Below are 21,120 nucleotides of genomic sequence, written 5' to 3'. Positions count from 1 at the left end.
GCTTCTTGGTAAATAGTGTGGTGTCGACCTTCTCAATGGTGAAGCCCTTCTCAATAAGGAAGTCCCAAAGACGCTCATACCAAGCTCTAGGGGCTTGCTTAAGCCCATATAGCGCCTTGGACAACCTATAAACATGAATAGGATATCTAGGGTCTTTAAACCTAGGAGGTTGATTAACATAGACTAGTTCATTAATAAAGCCATTTAAAAATGCATTTTTCACTTCCATTTGATATAGTTTCATTTCATGATGTGATGCATATACAAGGAGGATATGAATGGCTTCTAGTCTTGCAACCGGTGCAAAGGTCTCTCCAAAATCCAACACTTCAACTTGAGAGAACCCCTTTGCAACTAGTCTTACCTTGTTCCTCACAACAACATCTTGATCATCTTGCTTTATGTGGAACACCCACTTTGTTCCAATGACTCTTGTACCTTGTGGTCGCTCTTCAAGAGTCCAAACTTCATTATGGGTGAAGTTGTTTAACTCTTTATGCATGGCATTTATCCAATCTAGATCTTGAAGAGCTTCTTCTACCTTAATAGGCTCAAAGCAAGAGACAAAAGAGTGATGTTCAATAAACGAAGCAAGCTTTTGAGAGCGAGTCATTACTCCCTTTGATGAACTCCCTATGATGAGATCTTATGGATGAGCTTGTAGTAGAGGTGTATTTCTTCTATCAACCACTTGAGGGGGAGGTTGTGGAGCATCAGCATCATGTGCTTGTGTCACTATTTACTCATGGGAGACATGAGTGTCTTCATTTTCTACTCTCCCATCTTTATCACCATCTTGTAGCACATTTGATGAAGAAGGTGGATTGATCACTTGTACATCATCTTCATCATCATTAGGCTTGATGTCTCCAACTAGAATATTCTTCATGGCCTCCCTCAATGGTTCATCACCTATATCATCAAGATTATCATGTGGTCCTTGGGAGCCGTTAGATTCATCAAATTCCACATCATATGTTTCTTTAACCAAGTCGGTGGCATGATTAAATACTCTATATGCTTTGGACTTTGATGAGTAACCAACAAGAAAACTAATATCACAACATCTTTGAAACTTCCCTAGGTGTTGCTGCTTCTTATAGTTGTAGCATTTGCAACCAAACACCCTAAAGAAGGAGACGTCCGGCTTCTTCCTATTAAGCAACTCGTAAGGTGTCTTGCCAAGAAATTTTTGAAGGAATAGGCGGTTGGATGCATAGTATGTGGTGTTGATAGCTTCCGCCCATAGAGCTTCGGGAGTGTTGTACTCATCAAGCATTGTTCTTGCAAGAGTGATCAATGTTTGGTTCTTTCTCTCAACTACACCATTTTCTTGAGGAGTATATGTTGCGGAGACCTCATGCTTCATTCCAACTTCATCACAATAGGCTTCTATATTTGTGTTGTCAAATTCTTTACCGTTGTCACTTTTAATCTTCTTGAGCTTCACTTCAAACTCATTTTGTGTTCTCTTGGCAAACTTCTTGAAGCATGATGCAACTTCAGATTTGTCATAAACGAAGAAGGCCCATGTGTATCTTGAATAGTCATCAACAATCACAAGCCAATAAAGATTTCCTTCCAAACTCTTGTATGTTGTTGGTCCAAATAAGTCTATGTGAAGGAGTTCTAACACTCTTGTGGTTGACATGAAAGCTTTTGTAGGATGAGTATTTGCAACTTGCTTGTCGGCTTGACATACACTACAAAGCTTGTCCTTCTCAAACTTCACATCCTTCAATCCTCTCACCAAATCATTCTTCATTATCTTCTTGAGTGAGCTCATCCCAACATGAGCAAGTCTTCTATGTCATAGCCACCCAAGTGTTGTTTTGGTGAATAGGCAAGTCTTCAAATTAGCATCTTCGGAGGTGAAGTCCACTAGATATAGGTTGTTGTATCTAAATCCCTTGAATATCACTTAATCATCATCTTTCTTAGATACAACCACTTTCCTTCTCGGCAAATAGGCATGAAAGCCAAGATCACACAATTGTCCAATGGATAGCAAGTTGAAGCTCAATGAAGCAACATATAGCATATTTGAGATTGAATTATTATTTGATATTGTCACTTTGCCCAATCCTTTAACCTTGCCCTTTGAATTATCTCCAAATGTGATTCTTTCTTGTCCATCTATTTCTTCATCTAGTGAAGTGAACATATGATGATCACCGGTCATATGTTGTGTGCAACCACTATCAATTACCCAATGACTTCCACCGGTCTTGTAGTTTACCTACACACAAGAGATCAAGCTTTAGGAACCCAAACTTGTTGAGGGCCCTTGACTTTCTTAACAAGTGACTTTGCAACCCAAATTTTCTTAGGCCTATTCTTGTTGGAAGGTCCTAAGAATATAGCTTTTATCTTTCCACTAGAGTCCTTTCTAAGCATGTAATGAGCATTGAAAGCAAAGGGTCTAGCATGCTTGGTCAAGGGTTGTGGTGGTGGAGTTTGACACTCATGGGCAAAGTGGCCTTCTTCTCCACACTCAAAACGTATCTTTGGCTTTGGCTTTGACTTGTGTTGTTGTTGTTGAGCTTGAGCCTTCTTCTCTTGGTTTACCAAATACCCAATGCCAATTCTATCCATCTTCATGACGGTGTTTATTAGTAGCTCACTTTGAAGATGCTTGCCTCTTGTGAACTTTCTCAATCGAATCTTGAGATGCTCTTTCTCTAACTTGGGCTTCTTGTTCTCTTCCTTTAGTGCATTATTATTTTTCTCTTCCTTGAGTTTCTTATTCTCTTCTTTGAGCTACTCATTCTCAAGAATCAAATCACCATTATGATCAAGAGTTTCTAGCACAATAGTGTTGTGGGTTTTGATCTCTTCAAGATCTTTCTTGATCTTTTCATTATCATTCTTGAGCTTGATATACTCATCATAATTATCGGTCTCAACCATTTACTTGCCCTTGCTACTAGAACTTTGCTTAATGCTCTCAATGATCAAATCATCACATGATGTAGCTATATCAATCTTAACAACATCATTAGTAGCATCATATGACTCATTGGATAAAAATTCTTGAGCAATAATAAAATTATCATAATTAATCTTAAGATTGGTATACTCTTCTTTTAGCATGTTGTGGCTAGTGATGAGCTCATTATGTATCCTCTCAAGTTTATCATGTTTTTCTTTAAACTCTTTCTTAGAAGATTTGAGCTCCTTGAGTTTGGATGACATGGCTTCATTTGCTTCTCTAAGCTCAACACTAGCCATTTCGGCTATATCACATTTAGCTAAAATAGAATCATTCTTAGCTTCTAGCTTTTCATTCTTAGCTCTAGTCTTTCTAATGATCTTAGTGTATTGATTTAGCAATTTAACAAGATCATCATATGAAGGTGATTCAAATTCATCATCATCACTATCACTATCACTATCATCATTATTGACATGATCATCATCACTACTATCATCATTATTTGATACCTTTCGTTCACCTTTGGCCATAAGACATAGGTGTGCAGAGGATGATGGCGGTGGTGTTGGTAAAGATGATGAGGAGTCAATCACAATTACGGCCACCTTCTCATTATCACTATCATCATCGATGAACAACTTGATGAATCAATGTCCGTGAGCCAATCACCAACGATGTATGCCTTCCCATTTTTCTTCTTCTTGTGGAAGTCCTTCTTCTTGCCATCTTTCTTCTTGTATGGCTTGTTTTTCTTCTTCTCATATTCTTCTTCATTACTTGAGTCATATTTCTTGCCCTTGTACTTGTTCTTGTACTTGTCTTTCTTAGGCTTGGTGCATTGATGTGCTAGATGACCAAGTTCTCCACAATTGTAGCAATCCATCTCCGAGATTGGCTTCCTTCTTGTGCTAGTGAAGAACTTCTTTTTCTTCCCATCGAACTTGATGCCACTCTTGTTAAGTTTCTTTAGCATCTTGGCAGTTCTTCTCACCGTGAGAGCAAGACTTGTATCATCAATTTCATCATCACTTGAGCTCTCATACTCAAGCCTTGCTTTGCCCTTCTCTTGGCTAGCTTTGAATGCTAAGTCCTTGTCTTTATTCTTAGTAGAGGATGAGCCATCTTGTGCTGTGATGTGCATGTACATCTCATGAGCATTGATCTTTCCCAAGATTTGAGTCGGTGTAGCGGTGGAAAGATCACCTTGATGAAGCATGGTCACAATATGCCCATATTATCATTAGGGAGGACACTCAAGATTTTTCTTACAACATCGGATGGTTGCATTTGAGTGAGTCCAAGCCCATTGACTTCATCTACAAGAATATTCAAGCGTGAGTACATTTCATTAGCACTATCTTTGGGAAGCATCTCAAATGAATTTAGCTTTTTCATAACAAGATGATATCGTTCCTCACACTCGCTCTTAGTTCCCTCATGGAGCGCACAATTATCCAACCATAGTGCATGGGCGTCATTGTGGTTCCACACCCGGTTGAACACATCTTTGCAAAGGCCTCTAAAGATGGTGTTTCGAGCCTTTGCATTCCATTTTTTGTAATTTACTTCATCGCCTTGAAGGTGCGTGGGATCCTGAGGTTTTGGGAATCCTTCTGAGGTGGCTCTAAGTATTCCAACATCTAGAGCTTCTAAATACGCCTCCATGTGGATTTTTCAATAAGGAAAATCATCCCCCTCAAAGATAGGAGGAGGACCATCCCCGTGAGACATCTTTCTCTAGACGGTTTAAGTCTAATTTCGTGAGCACGAGGCTCCGATACCAATTGAAAGGATCAAGATGCCCAAGAGGGGGGGGTGAATTGGGCTAATTCTAAATTTCTTTGTAATAATTAAACCCTATGGTTAGCCCACTTCACCCCTTGTGCCTAGAAAGCGTTTCTAATGTTTTACCGCACAAAAAGTCTTGCAACCTAAGTTCCAATCCTACTCTAGCATGGCAATTCTATGAATGTAAATACAAAAATTGAATTGCTCAAAGTAAAGAGAGAAGAAGGAATGCAGCGATGTTTTGCTGAGGTATCGGAGAGTCGCCACTCCCCACTAGTCCTCGTTGGAGCACCCATGCAAGGGTATAGCTCCCCCTTGATCCACGCAAGGATCTAGTGCTCTCTACGGATTGATTCTTTGACACTCCGTCGCGGTGAATCATCCACAACCGCTCACAACTTGAGTTGGGTCATCCACAAGCTCTGTCGGATGATCACCAAGCTCCTAATCACCACCAAGTCATCTAGGTGATGGCGATCACCAAGAGTAACAAGCATGAACTCTCACTTGACCACAACAAGCCTAATGAGAAGGGTGGATGCACACTTTGCTACTCTTGCTTTCACTAATGAGGTCTCTCTCTTGGATTCTCAAATCTCAATAACCTCACTAGGACCTTGCTCTTCTTGGCACTCTCAAGGGTGTTTCTCAGCTGTTGGAATGAGCAAAAAGTGATCCCTTGAGTGAATAGAGGAAGTATTTATAACTCCTCTTTCAAAATGAACCGTTATGTGCTTCTGCGGGGTGACCGGACGCTCTGGTCAAGTTGATCGGACGCTCTGGTCAGTTCACCCCGAAACCGAGCAATTAAGTGGTGACTGGACGTTGAGCAACGTCCGGTTAGCACTGACCAGACGCATTCGGTCGTGAAAACTGCTCTCTGGAACCTTACTGGAGTCGACCGAACGCTGGCACATAGCCTCCGGTCGCTCACCTCTCATCGTCTGGTCGCAACAGACAACTTCACCTTGATCAAATAAACTGATCGGACTCTGCGCTAGCGTCCGGTCAGCATTTGACCCTCCATTCACTTCCATCTCGCAATCATATGTGAATAAAGTTTGCTCCAATTGATCTAAGGGCTTTTTAGGAGCTACCTAGTGCTAGATTTGACAAGTGTGCACCACACCTAACCCACTAGACTCACCTAGGTTAAGCTACCTGTCCATACCCCCTTAATAGTATGGCCAAAGGAAAAATGATGTCCTTAAACTACTCTAAGTGTCTCTTTAACTCCAAACGACACTTGGAACTAGTCCATCCTTAACCTTGTCGTCCATCCTTTGAAAACCAAAACGATTTCCATCGTAGAGGCATGACAACCATGATTGCCCAATCAATTGCCATTACCATGACCTAACTTAATTGCATCTGCAAAACACATGTTAGTCACAGTAATCTCGTATTGTCATTAATCATCGAAACTCAACTAGGGGCCTAGATGCTTTCAGTACTGTTACCAGGTTCTGGAGGATTACCTATGGGCATTATTGGAACTGAGGTAAATACTTGGGTTTCGATCTTATTAGGTTCAGCTCAAATCACTTCTTTTTAGTTTCATGGCCATACACTTGCCAGCCTTTTTGATGAGGACATCACTCCTTCGGATGTACCCACTGATCCTCCAACCATCATGCAAGGTCTAATGACCCGGGCTCGAATGCGTCAACTCAATTTAGAGGTGAGCTCGTTCTTAAGCGATCCTTTTTATACTTTTGAGAATAGACTGCTACCTAATGATGTTATCATGCTTAGGAATATTGGAGAGGGTCATGAGGGAGTTAGAGGATGTGGTGGAGGTGATGATGACCAACAAGGATGTCCAACAGAAACCGAAGGCCCGATCCAACATGATTTCGAGTCTGTCTCGAGCTCCAGGACCAGTCTGCCTTAAACTGGTCACCCAGGATGCATTCGGACTCCGTTTTCGACGATCCACATATGGTTGAAAATCTAATTTGATAAGGAAGCTAATCCAAGTGGTCTCACATCAAAAGCCCTTCAGAATCAACAGGAATCGTCGAAACAAGTCAACATCCAGAATCTGCCAAGGTGCTGCGACACCGTCTTTTGGTCCGTTGGACTGTGTATCGTGTTTGGGCCTATTAGGAGGTGCGTCCAGGGTAGGCAACGACCCTAAGACCTTTATAATCATACGCTGCCGCCTCTATTTGATTTTGGGTTTTGCTTAGATTAATCTGTCAAGAACAGTTTCGTCGTTCATCAGTTTGTGAGACCCCAACTTCGTGAGATTAATCATTCATCTGCAATTTGGTTGCTTTCTTTCTTGTTCTTGCATGTGTTCTTCGTTGCGCAGGCAGGGATTAGCCTTCTTGGTGAGGCTCAACCGGATCCGTGTCTTGGTTGATAACCAGAGGAGTTGTGGTGCTAAGATTGCAGGGTTCGATCTTTCGATCTGAAGTCGGATCGATGTGTCATTCTCCGCCACAACGATAGTTACCTCTACCTGACGGAAGATCGGGATCCCCGTTTCCATTACTTTTGAATTGTCATCTTAATTCTGCTTGGCATTACTAGAACTCAGATAAATACTTAGTTTTACAACTTACTAGATTCACCTCAGATCACTTCTTTTTGGTGTTATGTACATAGACATGCCAGCCTTTTGAATTGCCATATCAATTCTGCTTCAGGAAGCCTATAAAATAATTATTTTCAGATAATTAAATTCCAAGGACTGCTGTTATTAGAAGGGGTGTGTCGTAGGTCACCAGAGAATAACTGCTTTCTTATGTTTCTTGTTTTATAAATATAGCCAACGGACACTATTTAACAGCATCAGCTTTACTCTATAGGAAATGAATTTATATGTTGTGCTGCCCACAAAGAAGATTTATCTCTAAAACTATGATTTTGTCATGCTATAATTTGAAGTGTTTTTTTAAAACAAATCTCTAATGTTTCGGGTTGCCAAATGGGCATCTCACATGGTGTTGGCTGATGACAGTTTTAGTACTATAGTTTCTGTAGTTGGTGAAGTAAAGATCTATTTACAACAGCATCAAAGCTTTCATAAGGTTTGTGCTCTGAGCGTTTGTTTAATTATCGTTGACACTTTGTAGCTACCTGAACATACACGTTGTCATTAGAATATAAATGTCTCCAACTATTCTTTTCCGAGCAATTTTGCAATGTTCGTGATATTTGATTTGATTCTGATACCTACATTCGCTAATTAGTTTTACCTATTAGTTGAGATTCTTTTTCAGTTTAACTTCCTGGTCATCAGGTTAACTGCTGACATAAAAAATATGGTGTTGGATCTTATTTTACCCTAATCCACTGTCTATTTTGATAGCTACATTCACTAATTAGTTTTGGCTATTATTGGAGATTTACTGTTTAGTTAAACTTCCTGCTCATCAAGTTAGCTGTTGAGCTCAAAACCATTGGTGTTGGGTAAGATTGCCTAGATTGAACCACTTTGTCTTCATCCCTTAGTCTAACCCATATGTACGCATCGTTCATTCGTGGGGTAAGATTGCCTGGATTGAACCACTTTGTCTTCATTCCTCAGTCTAACCCATTTTATCTACACATCATTCATTTGAATTGCTAATTCTGTTGGGAAGAAAATATGGCAAATCATTCATGAACTTCATGGCTTACATTTCAGGTTTGGGAATTGTTGTTGCATCCGGCAAGAGCAACAACATTGACAATCTTTGCAGGTACAATTGGGTTAGCATCCCTTGATAGCACAACTTTTTAAGTGACTATTAGTGACTATTTCTGTAGTCTGTATACTTGAGTTGCTTTTCCACCGAATGTGGATGTAGTCTGTAGTCCTCAGCTGTTTTCTATGATACAATTTCTTGTGTGCCTGTTTACTCAGCTTATTTTCCCATTACTTACTCCATGTAGTGTCTTAGTTGAGTTGTTGATCATTGAAATGGTAATGCCTTTGAGTTTGGCACCATAGCGCTTTCAGAAATTTTGAAACTCAAAGGTTAGTTTGAAAAGAAATATTTTGTTGACAATATCTATTGTCTTGGTTATATAAATGCTGCTATTTTTTATGTTATATGTTCTTGTTGTTCTCTTTTAAGGAAAGTTAGTTACAATATTGACATAATGGTAATTCAGATTCTTATAGCTTCGTCGTCTCTTCTTACACAATCCAGTTACATGTGTATAGGCAGTGTATTTCTCACCTCTCAGCTCAATTAATTATTTGATTTAGTGGTTCACTAATGTATTCATATGTGCAATTTGTTCACGTTTTTTCGCATATGTCATTTCCTGATTACATTTGCCTTCTTGGTTTCTTACATATTCAATATTTCGATTCTCAGTGGTACCAGCATCAACCAGGTATGCGCTCCTCCTTTTTTGCCCACCTGGATCTTCAGGTTATATGCATCTATATATTAACTTACTCATCTTATCAGTGTTCTCTCTAAACATACTAAACTGAATTTATTTAGTCAGTCGTGGTCAAAGAGAAATAAATTCTTTGCCAACAAAAATTCTACGTCTGTATATGATAATCAGTCCTAATATACTACGCGCATAAGGGCACGCGTGATGGACTAGTTCATCATCATATTGCTTTCTCCATATGTCACATGACAGGAAGGTAGGTACTTGACGTGTTACCTCCAACTAACTTTTTTGCAAGAGCCCGTGGCTAGTCCATCCTTTCTGAAGCTGGCCAAAAGCCAGGCCCTCGAATTGGCAATCGGCCATTGCTTCACAGCCTGTGATGCTGCCGCTTGTCAACTTTGTGTGGCTCACAACATGAACTTGCTTTGGAGACGGCATCAGTACGTCCTCATGCTTTTGAAAGGGGAAAACAAATGATGCTGCTGCGACGCTGCTGCTAACTGAATGGATGCAAGAAAAGGTTGGCACTGTCATGTGTGAATGAATGTGATAGGTGACCATTGCCTGAAGGAACGCACTCTTTGGTACGGCAAGGAGATGATGACCTGTTCAGAGGGTTCGGCAGTGCTGGGTTGACTGTAATGGCAAGTTTAGGAACACGGGACGCTTAATCTGACACGACTGTTTCTCTTACCAAATGAGTAGTTTTGTTTTTATTTTTTTAATTTTTTTATGTTGCTTCCGAGAAGGCAACCGGGAGAGGTTACTTTCAGCATGATCTGGTCAGATAATTGAGAAGTTGTACTTTGCAAGCTAGCATCGTATATTTGACTTGACATTCTCCGTCCATGTTGAACAAGAAGCCGCCATTTTTTATTGACTGGAGTCACTGTTCCTCCCACACTGATGACTGGTGGACCATTTCAATCCTAGGCATGTGAACATGCAGACAGCAGACTTCCCAGCAATGGAATTTGGTTCAGACCAAATTGCACACCGACCATTCAGAATAACCTTTGACCAGATACTCCTTTGCAGTGCAGCATCACAAAGAAATGTCAGTTTGGGCTAGCTATAAAAATTGCCCTGAGGTGATCTCCAAACTCAAAACAAACTAGAGTTGCAGGAATCATTTAGGAAATTTCTGTTAAATCTGAATTGATGCAAACATGAGTTGCAATCAGGGGGAAAAAGAGTTAACAAGCTCTTGACAAGTGGCTAGAGGGATCGCTTTCTGATTCCAAATTCAAAACAACCAATCTTGCATGGAGGTTAATGGCTAGTATGTTTGGTTGTCTATGCTAGTGTGTAACTCTTTTTTTTTCTTTTGCGATTATACTAGTGTGTAGCTCGGAGGAGGTTCTTATGCAGGTTTGCATAGTGCTCAAAGTAGCAGCATTAGCTTAGTACGGGTCAGATTTGGTTGTATATATAAGCAATAATGCAAGTTTGTACCAGCCGATGGACATAATAAAAAATAAAATATTCTCACATCTCTATCTCTACTAGAAACATAAGACATCTACTACAACACGAAGATGACTACATGCAATACAATGTAAACAACAAAACATAATTTTACCAAATACTACAGTTTGCTTGTGCAGGAACCAGGAAATCAAGCACCATATACATTTATGCTAACTTGAGTCGTACTGCATAGCAGGTCTATCTAATGTAATGGTTGGTCCGCTTCGACCTTCGCAGAGCTGATTTGTTATAATAAAAAACACTGTACCATGACTGATAAGTTTAAACGAACATGCTGGTCTCCTGATTCAACGCGGCGGGCGAGAAGCACTACATACAGTAGCACACTCAACTAGACTACGTCTGCAATTCTTGAGTCAATAATCAGCCTGCTCGTACGTAAGTCTTTCCCTCTTTTAGAGACTATAAGCAAATAAGCCCTAAATAGACCTAAGAGCAGGAGCGATCAAGCCATTAGGCCATGCAAAACTGATTTAATTAGGTTCTAGACTTAGAGTGCGTTCTATTTTATTTCAATTGTCAGTTTGTTCGCTTGCTCGTATATGATCGTGGATTATAAGTTGGAACAATATTTTTATCTCACACCAAACCAGCCAGTAGTAAATAATCCATAATCGTTTACGACGAAACGAACATGCTGTGTATGTATAGGCTTTTTTATGCAACATTGGGTTACTGGGATAATAAATTAAAATATTGTATAATTCTCTTGCAAATTTGTGAACCATGAAAAAGAGCGGAGATAGCCTTTTGGGTGAATCTAGTCACTTTTTTGAACGAGGCATTTTCTTATGATTAAAGGAAGATGAGATAATCAACACTTTCATGGTTATTAGAAGACACAACAAGCCTGACAGGAGGAAGGCATTTTCTTATGATTAAAGGAAGATGAGATAATCAACACTTTCATGGTTATTAGAAGACACAACAAGCCTGACAGGAGGAAGTAGTGACGTACTGTTTTTCAACTATTATAGGTATGTAATCTATAATCTATTTTAAGCAAGCTAGACTCCGCCTATTTAATTTTGTGATGTTCATATGTCCTTTTTAACTTAATCATATTATGTTTCAAAATTCATATACTTGTATATCATTATGTTACATTCATAGTAGTTAATTTTTTTAAGCAATGGATCGCCCTAGCTACAAATCCTGACTACACCACTGGCCTAATGCAGGCTAAAATCAATGCAAATAATGAATCTCACCCTATATGTTCATGAGCTTAGCCCAACAACCTAGGAAAGAAGACAGATATATTATTGCAAGTTCCCTAAAAGTAAAATAGAGTGGCTAAACAAACTAGAAACAAAAGGCAGCAGACAGTTTATTCCATATTGACGCCCAGAGTACTTGACCAATTAGGGTTATGTGTTGTATGGTTAGTGTTGAGGTCATGTCATGTGCTTCCTAGATAAACATCTTGGAAGTAGCCGTCCATTATGATGTAAACCAACACGTGTATACCATATCAAACCAAACCACAGTCGTGTAGAACGAAAAGGTATAACGGTTTTCATGATGCGTGCCATCCTTTAAAAAAAAAGTTTGAGCAAGCCATGATTCCAAATGACAGGGTGAATACTTGAATAGTGACTCCAACTTATAACAAAGGAAATATATACAGCTTGAGTTACCCAAACAGTACAACAGAACATGGAAAACATTGAAAAAAAAAGGTTTATGTTTTCACTGCCCATAATAGAAATTGCAAATATTGCCTTACCCAACAGGGTAGCTAATGATTCGAACTACATCTGATACTCCCCCCGAAACCATTTCACAGACTTCTATAGATGTAGAAACTGAGCTGTTCCCTGAACAAGTTGAGCTACAGCACATTTCATAAAACCTGGGCACGCATCAGTTGAGCATTTGAACAAATTACACAATAATATCAGACACGCACCTAAGAATCAAAGAAATGAACCAGCCTTATGCGTACAGTATCTTTAACATGACATTGGTTCGACAAAACTAGAGAACCGAAGTACAGTGGTAGAGAGCGCAGATTAACCTCCGTAAAACCTTAAACTTGGGCGGTGCCTTGCGTGAACTTGGGATCCTCACATCTGTACGTTCCATCAGGGCCAATACCAAAGCCTTTGGGGTCAGCAAACACGTTTTCCAACAGCTGGCTCCGTGGTGGATGCGGGCTTGCATCAGCAAACTCAACAGCCTCCTCAACAACATCATCGATCTTCTTTTCAATGCTCTTCAGCTCAGATTCGGTTGCAAGGTTCTGCTCGATGATGTACTTCTTCAAGGCCGTAATAGGATCCCTTGCAGCATAGTGGGTTTTCTCATCTGTGCAAAGAGTCATTTTGTGGTGGGAGTCATCAGTTTAATAAATGTTCCAGCAAGACTAGAAACCCACGCAAGCTTGAACACCCGAGCCAAAAATAAAAGTGAGGTGCTCAAACATGTATGATGAAGAAATGAAGAGAACACATGCATATATACATATGAGTAGTGATGTGACCTGTGACAGTCATGAAACAAGGTGCAAATGTGCTGAACAACTCAGTTGTCGAATTACATACGTGAATAATGAAGGAAAAGGTATGGTCAAGTCATTACATAAAACAAGATAGTTCGCTGGTTGACATGTCAATCCAAACTGATTAAAGCATCAAAAACACAAGTGAAGGAATTATGACAGCCACTGACCTTATTAACTTTATTAATGTTCATTTAGTTTTGGGACAAAATGCATAGCCAAGGAAACCACTCGTTCAAAAAAAATATCCTACATTCTGTTGGGGTTTAGTCCCACATCGTATAGCGATGGTGGAGGAGCATAACATATAAGGCGGAAGAAGCCCCTACCTATCAGGCTAGTCTTTTGGGTTGAGTAAGGCCCAAAGGCCTTATATGTTGTCAGCTCCAGTGGACCTGGGACCTGTGGGAGCGCAGGCTCGTAACGAGCCGGGCCGGCTACAATCCAGCTCCAAGATTGTGAACTCGGTGGTCACCACCGGTTCCAACAATTGGTATCAGAGCCGGTACCCATGGTCAGAAAAAGCTAAACCCGATAAAAAATCTCGAGCGTCACATACCACCGGTTCCAACACCCCTTAGTCACACATCAGGGTGCTCCCGCCATATGTGTGACGTTCGAGATTTTTTTATCGGGTTTAGCTTTTTTAACCACGGGTACCGGCTCTGATACCAATTGTTGGAACCGATGGTGACCACCGAGTTCACGATCTTGGAGCTGGCTTACAGCCGGCCCGGCTCGTTACCACGAGCCTGCGCTCCCACAGGTCCCAGGTCCACCGGAGCTACAACATATAAGGTCTTGGGCCTTTCCAACCCAAAAGACTAGCCTGCTCCCCCACCATCGCTACACGATGTGGGACTAAACCCAACAATCTCCCTCTTAGTCACACATCAGGGTGCCCCCGCCATATGTGACGCTCGAGATTTTTTTTTATCGGGTTTAGCTTTTCTAACCACGGGTACCGGCTCTGATACCAATTGTTGGAACCGGTGGTGACCACCGAGTTCACGATCTTGGAGCTGGCTTACAGCCGGCCCGGCTCGTTACCACGAGCCTGCGCTCCCACAGGTCCCAGGTCCAACGGAGCTGACAACATATAAGGCCTTTGGGCCTTCTCAACCCAAAAGACTAGCCTGATAGGTGGGGGTTATCCCGCCTTATATGTTGTGCTCTCCCACCATCGCTACACGATGTGGTCCCTTCAGGAAAATATCAAGTTCCCCAAAACATTTTCCTTCAGAAATGAAGGGGGAAGGCAAGTTGATTGTTATGAAGCTGCATTTAATTAGCGAAATAAGAGCAAAATGCATCATCACATATAGCCATGAACGTTAGAGTGAAATTTCAGAAATAGGAAAAGAAAATCCAGGGCAAGTGGTCCTAGAAGCCTATGAGGTGGGCAGGTGGCTAAAAGACATCCTAAAGATTCTTATCAAGATGTTGACATTTTAGATAAGATGATTGCGAATTTGCGATGACGATAAGAAGAGCTGAAATCTGAGAAAAATGTTTCTTTCGGTAGTTTCATTGACACCACAGAATCTGCAAACAAGCTTGCTCTGACCAACCAGATTTCATCAAATAATATTATCTTACTAGTCAAGTATCATGTGTGTCCGCATAGGCAATCCTGCATGTATATACTATGGTGCAAGCAAAAAAAGGGGCGTCTTAACTATGCCAATACACACACAGCAGCAGCAGCAGAAACATACTAGATTTCCAATCAATTTTTTGCATGCACTATTAACATGATAATTGCTTCTAAACTTTCAGACATAGAGTCAGGTACTGTTTTTAATGTTTTAAAATATTACATGGTTCACTAGTTTGTGATGCCACACTGCCACTAGACAGGATCACAGGACTAGTGCAGGGAATATTAATCTTCCATGTGCAAATAACAGTAACATTAATATAGTGTATATTACTTGAACTCAGATCAAGATGAGACTGTTTATATGAAACCACTACAAGCGTAAAAAGAATCAATGCCACTTTACATTTCTCCAGTCAGTTAGCCTTGTTCATACCATAAACATCATTCCTTATAAAGCAAAACTGAAATAAAATGAAACAGGAAAGTAATCCTTACCAGGCTTCCTGAGCTCATCTGGGTCTGCGAGGGAGTGACCTCGGAACCTGTAGGTTTCACACTCAACTAGGGTTGGTCCTTCACCTCTCCTTGCCCTCTCAATTGCTTCCTTAGCAACCTCCCTGACCTTCAGGACATCCATACCATCAACATGCACCCCAGGCATTCCAAATGATGGCCCCTTCTTCCAAATCTCTGGGTCCGATGTAGCCCTAATGTGTGACATTCCAATTGCCCACAGGTTGTTCTCCACAACAAACACAATAGGAAGCTTCCAAAGCTGTGCCATGTTCAGGCACTCAAAGAACTGGCCATTGTTACAGGTACCATCTCCAAAGAACGCCAATGTGACATCAAGCCCATCAGGGCTGGACTCCTTGAGCACCTCATGACGGTACTTAGCAGCAAAGGCTGCACCAGTGGCAACAGGGATGCCCTCTCCGATGAAGGCAAAGCCTCCAAGGAGGTTGTGGGGAGCGGAGAACATGTGCATGGAACCACCCTGTCCACGGCAGCAGCCTGTGGCCTTGCCAAAGAGCTCAGCCATGACAGAACGCTGCCGGGACGCCCTTGGACAAGCGCATGGACGTGATCACGGTACGTGCTAACAACACAATCAGCTTGGTTCAGAAGCTTGATGAAGCCAGTGGAGACAGCCTCCTGGCCATTGTAAAGGTGGACAAAACCAAACATCTTGCCAGCGGTAGTACATTTGTGCGCACATGTCCTCAAATACACGGCCAAGAACCATGTCTTCATACAGCTCCAGTGCCTCTTCCCGTGTAACAGCCTGGAGAAAATGACAAACCATGAATTAAGAACACACACAGTGGTCCCCAACTTGAATAAATTTGCAGTAACGGAAAGGCAAATAAGACATTTTCCAAGTCTAAGCACTACTAGTTAGGTAAGCTAGATGACAGTAAAATAGTATCAGTCCAGTTCTGAATCTGAAAACACAGATGCCTCAGACTTGCAGCTGCAGGCATGAACAGAGCTAAATGGTGGATCTATTCAAATTATGTTGCGAAAACTTCAGTTTCAGTTGTCAATCAGTGACTTTATATTAACTAAACAATTGTTTCAATTGATAAGATGGAATAGTATCCGATCACACATGAGCAGTATCTGAGAGCGAGAGGACAACTTTAGCAGTAGTTTTAGAGTACAGGACAAAGGAGAGTCCTCACCAGTGAGATTCAGGAGGCCAGGATATCGTTTCTAAGCACTACGATTCCAAAGCTGGGAGGTGAAGTTTTGTGAGATTTACACTTGTGCATACCGAATTGCGACTACAAAGTACTTGGATGCAATCAGTCTAACTTGTTAGACTTCAACCATACCACGCATCAGAATTTCACACTCAAGGGGCTGGCCCAAGATCCAATCACGCAGCACAGTTAAACTGTGAAGAGCGCCCAAGATCGGGTTTTAACGCTCCGTCAGCACCCAAGATCGTTTTTTTTTCCCTAAAGTAATAGCAGAGAGCGGAACTCCTTACCGGATGCGTGGCGGCGGCCTGCGCGGCCTTGTTCCCAGCGAGCAGGTCGGAGGAGACCGCGAGTGCGGTGCGCAGGCGCGGGTGGTGCGCCCCGCCGCGGTGCAGGGTCCTGGCGAAGGAGGAGGAGGAGGCGCCGGCGGGGAGCGGGGGCGCCCTCTCGCCGCCGGATCTCGCGGCCACCGGCGCCAGGAACTTGGCGGCGGTGAAGGACGCGGCCGCCATCTCTCTCTGCCCTCTCCGCTGTCTCCTCCTGGCCGGACGGTTCGGGGGACAATGCAGTGAAGGAACAGAGGGATGGACGGGGGAGGCCCCGCCGCGGTGGCGTATAAAGAGAGGAGGGGAAGGAGATGGTGGGCGGCGGAGAGACCGAGGAAGAACAAGGCAGGCGAGTCCTCGGTGGACGATGGCGCTCACGCTCGGCTTTGGAGGGTCCGCCCAGCTCACACGCCGCGCTGCTGCGCCCCTCCTAGGTTTGTCCCTACTTGGCGTCTGTGTAATGCCACTCCGTTGCGATGCAGACATGGGGTCAGGTTGTTCATCTGCCACAGAACTAAGCCGAGAATGCATAATTGAGTTTTTTTTATCTGGCATAATTGACCTCTTGAGTTCTTGTTGTTCCAATGTGAACGAACTAGGCATTTTGTTGTTCCAATGCATCCGGTGCGTGCCACGTTTTCAGATTATTTGTAGGGTCGGAATCACCAAACAACACACAAACTATTATGTTCTTTTTTGCGACCGTGCTGGAACACATTTTTTTTTATTAAGAATGGAGTAAAAACGGTATACAAAAGGTAAAGTCTTTTTACCCAAACTCAGAAGAACTGACGGAAGAGAAAAAATTTAAAAGAAAAAATTTAAAAGAGCATGCAGAAACACAAGGACAATGCTACGGTACTCACCTTACTACTTACTATAGGAGGTAATGTCTTAAATAAATATCCATTGTTTTTTAAATTTTTTGAATTACTTAATTAATTAATGTAGGAAAATAAAAAAAAACATTGACAAATGAATTCCCTCATCAGTTATTTTTAAATTTTGTGTTCTTTTCCACGACCCTGTAGAAACACGTTTTTTATTAAGAAGGGAGCAAACACGATACATAAAAAGTAAAAAATTGACCCACCGCTTATGACAGCTAAAGTCTTCACTCAACTTTCACTACTTGATTGGTCCATTGGTACCATGTTCTTTGCTTGCCCTTCACTATCGCACGGCCCATCAAGGCTTACACTTAGCCCTTCATTGTTTTACTGTAGAAAGCCACCTTACACTCCAACATCTTCAATATCTTCACTTCGTCACTTAATTAAAAAAATTAAAATTTCATTCCACATTATATTATTGTTGATTATCAATTTGAAGTTAATCGACAAATAACATCACCTCCAATTTATTCCACCTCATCAGTTTTCACCACAAACTCTCAATTTTTGAACAGCTTCTTTAGTGTGTCTTGATTGTCATCGGCCTAATGGTCTTCATGAATTGTCCTAGTCCTTTAAGCATAGATGTTGATTATGCCCACCAACACTATACATATTTCCATGTATCCATTAATATAATCTCTTGTCAAGTATCTTCATCACTCATTTATTTTCAACAAATGAGCATTAAATATGATCTCTTATATCTCCTCTTTATACTTGTATATTGATTCTCAATCCTTGAAATATCAAGTGTACCAACCATCTTTGCTTGTGCTAGAGCTTGTCTTAATTATTGCTAGAATCATATATCATTATTATTCCCTTCTTCCTTTTACCTTGGTGGTCCTCAACATTTCAGCTATCAACCTTCAATCTTGCTACTAGAACTCAACCTAATCACACCGACTCGTGAAGATAGCTAGTTCTAACGAATGTTTGTCGTTAGTAACCTAAAATAGGATCATAGATCTTCTGCTCACCCCTTATAAAGGGCAGCTTTAGGGGCATATGATCTTTCACCACTTAGTACCCCCAGGCTTTGCTTATAAGGACAAAGATAATGAAGATATATGGTTCCTTACAAGAGATAGAAGAGAATGTCCAAATAAGGAAGCCAAGAACACAAAAATGTTTATCTAAAGATATATGCATGGATGAACCTACTTGAAAATTATGGAGTACTACATACTCTTATAAGAGCTATCACATAACTAAATTGGATAAAACCAAAGCATGTTTAGCAAGAAATCAGGCTTGAGTTGAATGGCTCACTTGCCTTTGATTCGATCAGTTCAACCCCATATTAAGTTGATTTGATTCTAATTTTGCATCACTTCCTATGTAGACTATGAATATGAAAGAACCCCCTCCCCCGATAGAAAACGAAGACAACAACTTGATGAGAATAGATGCCACATGTTTCTGGTTGAGTTGTTCAAGGCGTATAATAAATTTCTGTACTCTATTTATGCATGAACCGCTAGTCATCCATGTTGTCAAAAGCCTTGATGGCAATGCATTTGAGTTGCTATTTCTTTACACTAATGTAAGGGGGCGGAATGTTATGTATTGTAGTGATTATATCTTATATGTTGGCCCTCGTCCATGGTAACTAGATACTGGCAGATACGGTTACTTAGTGATGCTCTATCCTCTACCCTTCAAATCTCTAGTGCAGATAGGAGCTAGGGTCATGATAGGGTGTAGGCTAAGTAGATTGGCAATAGTCGGGGGAGGGGGATGAGAATGAGTGGTTTAAAAATCCCTTGACTTGGATGCATATAAGCTAAGACTAGAATATTAGACTTATCTTTATATGTGGGTAGATATTGTCGTATGCTCTATCTTTATATGTTCTTCGTTCACATCTTTATTGAGTTTACCTTCATATATATATATATATATGCAATGATGCTTAACTCATTATAGAGAACCCTTAGATCAATTATTCGGCGTGGATCTTGAGTTTAGTTTGATATAAATCTTGAAAAAGGAAAACTACAATCACCATGCTCCTACGGTTAATTAATCACACGCAGTGTGTGAGACGTGCTAGTTAAAGTTCTAGTTGGATCATGCTGTGGCAATTGCGGTTATTTACATTGCAGCTATTTAAAGCTGATTTTCAAATATATTTAAGCCGCTTAAGTAGTGTTAGAGTAGTTTAACAATCCAACTAGAACTTCAGATAGTTAGAGTAGTTTTTTTTAACGAAATAGTTAGAGTAGTTGAAATACTGATAGCATCTAGAATGGAACCACAGGAATGTTTGTGTAATTTTTTTTCTTAATTACCACAACAAACGGCAATATAAAAATATAAAAAATCCGAATACTGTACTCGGGTTACACTTACATACGTGTGAATGGAACCTAATGAACTTCGGAAATTACAATCAAAACAACAAGAAATCCACAAAAAGAAAAAATATCCAGTGAATGGATTCCTCGGTCAATCAGCGGGGGACCAGGGTTTCGAAGCAGTTGAGCCCGTCTAATTCCAGGGCGAACCGCGGTTTCAGCTGCTGCTGCTTGCAAGCAATCTCACCGCTGGTGAGCTCCATCTTCACCTGCTGCGTTTTACTGCTGCTGGCATCTGCAGGCACCTGAACTACTGCTACTGCAGGGCTCGCCAAGAACTGCAACCAAATGGCAAAATAGCAGATAATTGCTCATAATTCAGATCAGGGTGCAAACTAGTAGAGAACATTTCACATCATGGTAGGATTAGAAACTTAGAAAACCTTGCTCTTGAAGCCGTCGCTGGCCACTGGCGAAGACAATATAGCATCTGAAGAAGCCATGAGGGCTGTACTGAGCTACTAGTGGGAGTGTTGTAATTTCACTTGTTACTCTGTCACCGCGCTGTTTTCAGCATATAAAAAGCACAAGGATGGTCTCTCTTTCTATATATAAGCTTCATCCTCTGTAGAATGGAGGGAGAGGAAGTGTTGTCTCAGTGGCTAGCTAGCTTAAGATGAGGATAGGGCTATCTTCAGTACATGAGCCTTGGTGTCATTTGACTCCACGTAGCTCGCCCCTGTGAGCTTTTGTAGTCTAGCAAAAAAGCACGGTGACAGCACTATTGGATCTTCTTATCCTCTTGAAGGAATTGTGCACTTTTTCCTGCTGTCATGGATGATGTATAGTATAGATGGTGATGCATGGCAAATGGCGAGCAAGTAGTTAGCAATAGATAGGAGCATTTTATAATATATAGATACTCCTATAGGTTGTTGAAAGCAAATAGTTACTTCCGCGTAATACAATTTTTGCAGCACGTTGAACTCTACTTTTGGCTTTCAGCTTTCTGTTTTTCCAAAGGAGTGATAATAGAGAGATGTTTTACGGCTATTTCAAGAGAGATAAAGAGAGGGATAGATTTTGTAGTTGTTTTAACCCAGTAGTTTATATTTTTTTCACACCACATTGCTCATAACAGTTTTCTCATAGCTCATAGCACACAAAAGCTTTTCCATATTTCATAATTCAACCAAACAGTCCCTGAAACTAGCCGTTACATGCA

At 41.1% G+C, this 21,120-nt stretch overlaps 2 protein-coding genes across 2 annotated transcripts; both read right to left on the bottom strand.

The window, feature by feature from the left end:
- Positions 1–12,263: 12,263 nt before the first annotated feature.
- LOC136494314 (pyruvate dehydrogenase E1 component subunit alpha-3, chloroplastic) lies at positions 12,264–17,138 on the bottom strand. The gene is given in 5 exon segments (XM_066490482.1): positions 12,264–12,871; positions 15,163–15,721; positions 15,724–15,861; positions 15,863–15,952; positions 16,664–17,138. Coding segments are annotated over 5 exon segments (1,287 nt in total). The 5' UTR covers positions 16,886–17,138; the 3' UTR covers positions 12,264–12,593.
- A 2,741-nt stretch (positions 17,139–19,879) lies between these two features.
- On the bottom strand, positions 19,880–20,607 carry LOC136490602 (uncharacterized). Its single transcript, XM_066486807.1, has 2 exons — positions 20,339–20,607; positions 19,880–20,233 (listed from the first exon to the last, which is right to left on the bottom strand). The coding sequence occupies exons 1-2, from the start codon at positions 20,396–20,398 to the stop codon at positions 20,051–20,053; spliced, it is 243 nt and encodes an 80-aa protein (XP_066342904.1). The 5' UTR covers positions 20,399–20,607; the 3' UTR covers positions 19,880–20,050.
- Between the last annotated feature and the right edge of the window lie 513 nt (positions 20,608–21,120).

This window comes from Miscanthus floridulus, chromosome 11 (genome assembly GCF_019320115.1).
Source record: "Miscanthus floridulus cultivar M001 chromosome 11, ASM1932011v1, whole genome shotgun sequence".
NCBI lineage: Eukaryota > Viridiplantae > Streptophyta > Magnoliopsida > Poales > Poaceae > Miscanthus > Miscanthus floridulus.
The sequence above is the reverse complement of the archived record's forward strand: the minus strand, read 5'-3'. Positions and strand labels throughout refer to the sequence as shown.

Coding starts and splice junctions, on each gene's coding strand:
- LOC136490602 (XM_066486807.1), bottom strand. CDS start 20,398: ATGGCTTCTTCAGATGCTATATTGTCTTCGCCAGTGGCCAGCGACGGC. Junction 20,234..20,338: donor GCGACGGCTTCAAGAGCAAG/GTTTTCTAAGTT, acceptor ATTTGGTTGCAG/TTCTTGGCGAGCCCTGCAGT.